The sequence below is a fragment of the Lithobates pipiens genome, unplaced genomic scaffold (genome assembly GCF_037356315.1).
Source record: "Lithobates pipiens isolate NorthernLeopardFrog02 unplaced genomic scaffold, aLitPip1_a1.2 Scaffold_47, whole genome shotgun sequence".
NCBI lineage: Eukaryota > Metazoa > Chordata > Amphibia > Anura > Ranidae > Lithobates > Lithobates pipiens.
Window position 1 is genome coordinate 2,222,954 of NW_027507871.1, and position 6,000 is coordinate 2,228,953.

At 50.0% G+C, this 6,000-nt stretch overlaps 1 protein-coding gene across 1 annotated transcript in view; it reads right to left on the reverse strand.

Moving 5' to 3' along the window:
* Positions 1-6,000, reverse strand: part of LOC143956983 (tumor protein p63-regulated gene 1-like protein) — a 34,229-nt gene that overhangs the window by 14,130 nt on the left and 14,099 nt on the right. The window contains exons 2-3 of the mRNA XM_077467156.1: positions 4,451-4,768; positions 930-1,021 (exon numbers count right to left, since the gene is read on the reverse strand). Of these exons, the coding sequence (XP_077323282.1) occupies positions 930-1,021; positions 4,451-4,768 (410 nt within the window). The remainder of the gene's footprint in view (positions 1-929; positions 1,022-4,450; positions 4,769-6,000) is intronic.

Below are 6,000 nucleotides of genomic sequence, written 5' to 3' on the forward strand. Positions count from 1 at the left end.
CGTGAGTTGTCGGTCCGCCCCTGGGTAAAGTCCTTTAGTTGCCAAGGAGAAGTCTTTTATCTGCTTTCAGCGAGGACTTCCCCAGAGCTTTACTAAGAGATCAGTAATGCGGCGCACACACAACCGGACTTTCCGGCAGACTAGGTCCATCGGAATCTGATCGTTTTTCGTTAAAAAAAAATCCGATGGACTTAGAAATAGAAGATCTTTCAAATCTGTCCGACGGACTCAATTCCTATCGGGAAAACCGTTGGTCTGTGTGCTGGTCCAACGGACCAAATCCGACGCGAGGGCAGCTATTGGCTACTGGCTATTGACCTTCCTTTTCTAGTCCCGTCGTACGTCATCACGTTCAAAACTTTCAAATGGACCTAGTCCGGTCGTGTGTGGGCAAGTCCGTTCATTGGGAAGGTCCGTCGGAACTCTGCCGAAAGTCCATCGAAAAGTCCGGTCGTGTGTACGCGGCATTAGATGTCCTCACTTTTGAATAGTTCTATTTCTTGGAGTATCCCAATCCCCTTCCCCATCCAAGTTCTCCAAAAATAAAACAACAAAATCACCAACCCCTAGACTGATCACTGAAGACAGGGAGACCACCAAGGCTACCTTGTGCCTGGCTGTGGGGCAAAAGTGAGGAAGACCTGGGCAAAAGTCCAGCGGCTCCTTCGGGATTAGCGCTACATTCGTTTCCTTCAGATGGCAATGAGGATAGAAGTTGATCTCCTCCATAAAGAATGATTGTCTTTCATACAATACGGCACATTATGTCCCGGCTGTTCCCTTTTATCAATGATGTAAGCGGGTAATAAAGGCTTCATTGGCACAAGGCCAGATTCAATACTCACTGTGCCAGGCTTCATTGGCACAAGGCCAGATTCAATACTCACTGTGCCAGGCTTCATTGGCACAAGGCCAGATTCAATACTCACTGTGCCAGGATCCAGGAACTGTGGAGTTGCCCATCCTCCTCTTCAGAGAGGGACCCTCTAAGGTTCTGCACCGCCTGCTGGACAACTGAAGTCTGTTGGAAGAGAGAGCGAGAGACATCAGGGAATCGGAGATTTGGTCTTCCATCAGCACGATTTGTGCACAGAAATGCCAAGACCTGGAAGTCACCGGAACTCCAGGAAGATCAATCAATGAGACCAATTCATGGGGTTTTGTGCCCATTAAACATGTAAGTGATAAAAGTACATGAATTTAGCTTTAAAGTGAAGTTGTGCTTCAGATGCTTATATTTTCCTCCCTTCTCCACCCCCCTGTAGCACCCTTCTAGTAGTTAGTACAGGTCGATGGGTACATTTTGCTCGGCTCCTCTGTAATCAGCGGAGCGGGGGTTGATTGTTCTAGACTGCTCGGTGTTACACAGCCTGCTGGTCTGATTCCTTTCCCCTGCATTCTGGAAGATTCTTAAATGACAGTGCGAAGAAGAATGGCAGAGCAGTTTAAATATTTATTGGAAGCAGGGGCGGACTGACCATTCGGGCACTCGGACACTGCCCGAGGGCCCCGTGCCACTAAGGGGCCCCATCAGGGTTGCCAGCCTCAATAAAACCAGGGACAGTATGTAAAAATCGGTGTATTTTTAAAAATCCCAAGATTATAGCGGCCCCGCCTCTACAGTACCTTTTCAGTGTGAGTATTCTGTGTGTGTATATTGTGTGTCTGTGTGTATACTGTATGTATATGTGTGTGTGTGTATATTGTGTGTATATTGTGTGTATATTGTGTGTCTGTGTGTATACTGTATGTATATATGTGTGTGTATACTGTGTGGCCCCATAATCTCCTGTTGCCCGGGGGACCCATAATCTTCTCCTATTGCCTGGGGGCCCCATGAGTTGTCAGTCCGCCCCTGATTGGAACCCATCCAATCCCTGGAGAGGTGTGTCCAAGAGGTGGTTGGAGGGCCCATAAATAGTCGGAAGCACCAGAGCAGAGGGTTCTTGGATCCTGGGTGAGCCTTGCCAGAGGAATCTCTCTGCCCCTCTAGACAGTCTGCTGAGATGCTTTCTGGATATCATTGAGGTCCCAGCCATAGCTTATGCTGGGGGGGGGGGCTATTCCCTAAAATCTGGGGTTACTCGCTTATGGTCTGGAGAACTCTGGAGGATACCCGGTGGAGGCTAAATGGGAGAGGGTCCGGTGGTTGGTGGTTTTGTGAGTCTGCGTCTCCTTCACTAAGAAGCGCCCGGTGTATGTCAGAAGGTGGCCACTGATGATCCTGAGGCCTGTGAGTTCTGACCTATGTCCTAGAGCAGGGGTGCCCAACCAGTGGCCCGGGGGCCACATGTGGCCCGCATAGCCCTCTGATGTGGCCCGCGACCTCCTGCTCTGGGATAGAATAGAAAGAAGACTGTTATTAAAGGTCAGTTTGCTACTAAAACCACAGTGTATATCTGGGCATATCTTTTCTGCAGTGGTTACTGAGCTGCTTTCAAACTGATCCGCAGGTGCAGAGCAATTTACCTGCAGGTTACCTGCACTGAGCCCCATAGACTTCTATCATTACCTGCACTGAGCCCCATAGACTTCTATCATTACCTGCACTGAGCCCCATAGACTTCTATCATTACCTGCACTGAGCCCCATAGACTTCTATTATTACCTGCACTGAGCCCCATAGACTTCTATCATTACCTGCACTGAGCCCCATAGACTTCTATCATTACCTGCACTGAGCCCCATAGACTTCTATCATTACCTGCACTGAGCCCCATAGACTTCTATCATTACCTGCACTGAGCCCCATAGACTTCTATCATTACCTGCACTGAGCCCCATAGACTTCTATCATTACCTGCACTGAGCCCCATAGACTTCTATCATTACCTGCACTGAGCCCCATAGACTTCTATCATTACCTGCACTGAGCCCCATAGACTTCTATCATTACCTGCACTGAGCCACAGACTTCTATTGTTACCTGTGAGTTTGGTGAGCTTTCTGAAAGTGCACCAAACCTGCAGAATATAATAGAAGTCTATTGCAAACTGCAGGAACGCCAAAGGTACACTGCGTTGCACACGTGGGGCGGGTAAACCACAGCGCATCAGTGTGAAAGCAGCCTTGGACCCCTTTCACACAGTCAATCTGACATTCCCACCAATTGGACCCTCCATTCACCTCTAAGTAGTGGCAGACATAAACCGATTTGTGTTCTATCTCCAATACGATCCACCAAAAAGTATCGTGGGCTGCGTCTGTGTCCGCTCTGCTCATTGTGGCCTGCGACCGGTTACCAAGTCACTTAAAGCGGCAGTAAACCCGCTGAAGTATTTTTTTTTTTTTACCACCTGCAAAGCAAAAGGCATAATGAGCTAGTATGCACCGCATACTATCTCATTATGAAATACTTACCTTAGAATGAGGCCCCCGACATCTGGCCCGATCCACGCCGAGGGAGCTGACATGCTCCCGCCACGTTTTTTCCGGGTATCGCGGCTCCGGCGCTGTGAGTGGCCGGAGCCGCGATATCGTCACTCCTGCGCATGCGCCCGGGAGATTTCATCCCGGCCGGCCGGCCACTGCCGGACTTTCAGCCGAGAATCCCCTCGTGCGCATGCGCCGCTGCAGTCAGCGGCGCATACCGAGGGGAATATCTCCTAAACCGTACAGGTTTAGGAGATTTTTTTTTACCTACAGGTAACCATTATTATAGGCTTTCCTGTAGGTAAAAGTAAAAAAAAGAGTATACAACCACTTTAAGTGGCCCTCACTCTTCAAAAGGTTGGGCCCCCCCTAGAGACTGCCCGTTCTACACAGAGACCAATCTACAGCCTTCCTCCAAGCAAGGAGTGGCTTTGTGGAAGTTCTCCACCACTTTCGTCAGAAGATTCCTCAGTGACTTCAGTTCCTTTGGGGTATTCCATGCCTTTCCCATACCAAGCCAAGTTCTACTCAGCAAAAAAAGTACAAAAGATACCCTCTAGACTGTTTCATTGAGCCAGAGAGAGAGAGAAGAAAATACCAAGTGCCTGGCTGTGTGTGCATTAGGTGGGAACCGTTCAGAACCAGTGGGTCTTACAGGGGTGTGCTACACGTCTGTGGATGCAAGGAAAATATCCCATACGTCCAGGTATGGGGAAGCACCTACCTTCCTCCAACAAGATAGAGTTACAGCTTGGGGATTGGCACCCAGTGTGGTCACATGGGGGTGGGTGGATGCTTCTGACTGATACCCACCTGTATACATGTGCAGTCTATTTCATCCACTGCAGGTGGCGCTCAGCTTCAGGAGCAGTGCAGAGGGAGAGGAAGTCAGGAGGAACACGGTTCCTCTATGGTTTATCGGGGCAGCAATCTGGTTGACTCTGGTGGCCATCTTGGGTCATGCAGAGTCTACTTAAGACTCTGGCTCCTGGGTTTTGGCCACCCATGCCGCCCCGACCCAGAAGTGTGCCATTATGGCAAAAACAGCCCTAAAGAGGGCATCTTTCATCAGGCTTACCCTGAATATGAAGTACTCCTCGGTGGGGGCGCTTTTCTTTGTTTCAGGGGTTGATGCTTTGAGGGCTAAAAAGATGCTCGGGGCTCCTTGGTGTACATGGGGTGTGGAGGGATTTGGGGAGCTTCGCTGTCGGCAGCCGATGAGGTCTCCGAAGACATCATGAGTCTTCTGGTCTTCTTCTCTTTGTTGGCTCTTATGGAAATCCAACAGGAGCTCAATTAGTCCCGACCCGTCCTGAGCTTTACCCCTTCTTAGTCTTTTTATACAATCACACACATGGGTTGGACTTGATGGACTTGTGTCTTTTTTCAACCTCACCTACAATGTAATACAATGTAATACAATGTAACTATGTAATACTATGTAACTATGTAATACAATGTAACAATGTAGAAATGTTTTCTTTATTGGACTTTTGCTTTCTTCTTGATTTTCTTATGTCAGTCTGTCCAACACATCTACATCATATCTTGTTGTCAATGTCTGCACCTTCTCCCTTCTCACTTCTCCCTTCCACCTTCTTCTCCCTTCACCTTCTCCCTTCTCACTTCTCCCTTCACCTTCTCCCTCCACCTTCTCCCTTCACCTTCTCCCTTCACCTTCTCCCTCCACCTTCTCCCTCCACCTTCTCCCTTCACCTTCTCCCTCCACCTTCTCCCTTCACCTTCTCCCTTCACCTTCTCCCTTCACCTTCTCCCTCCACCTTCTCCCTCCACCTTCTCCCTCCACCTTCTCCCTTCACCTTCTCCCTCCACCTTCTCCCTCCACCTTCTCCCTTCTCACTTCTCCCTTCACCTTCTCCCTCCACCTTCTCCCTTCACCTTCTCCCTCCACCTTCTCCTTCACCTTCTCCCTTCACCTTCTCCCTTCACCTTCTCCCTTCACCTCTCCCTCCACCTTCTCCCTCCACCTTCTCCCTTCACCTTCTCCCTTCACCTTCTCCCTTCACCTTCTCCCTCCACCTTCTCCCTTCACCTTCTCCCTCCACCTTCTCCTCCACCTTCTCCCTTCTCACTTCTCCCTTCACCTTCTCCCTTCCACTTCTCCCTTCACCATCTCCCTCCACCTTCTCCCTTCTCACTTCTCCCTTCACCTTCTCCCTTCACCTTCTCCCTTCACCTTCTCCCTTCACCTTCTCCCTTCACCTTCTCCCTTCCCAACTTCTCCCTCCACCTTCTCCCTCCACCTTCTCCCTCCACCTTCTCCCTTCTCACTTCTCCCTTCACCTTCTCCCTTCTCCCTTCATTCTTCTCCCTTCACCTTCTCCCTTCACCTTCTCCCTCCCACCTTCTCCCTTCACCTTCTCCCTCCACCTTCTCCCTTCTCACTTCTCCCTCCACCTTCTCCCTTCCACCTTCTCCCTTCTCTTCTCCTCACCTTCTCCCTTCACCTTCTCCCTTCACCTTCTCCCTTCACCTTCTCCCTCCACCTTCTCCCTTCTCACTTCTCCCTCCACCTTCTCCCTTCTCACTTCTCCCTCCACCTTCTCCTTCACCTTCTCCCTTCACCTTCTCCCTTCACCTTCTCCCTTCACCTTCTCCCTTCACCTT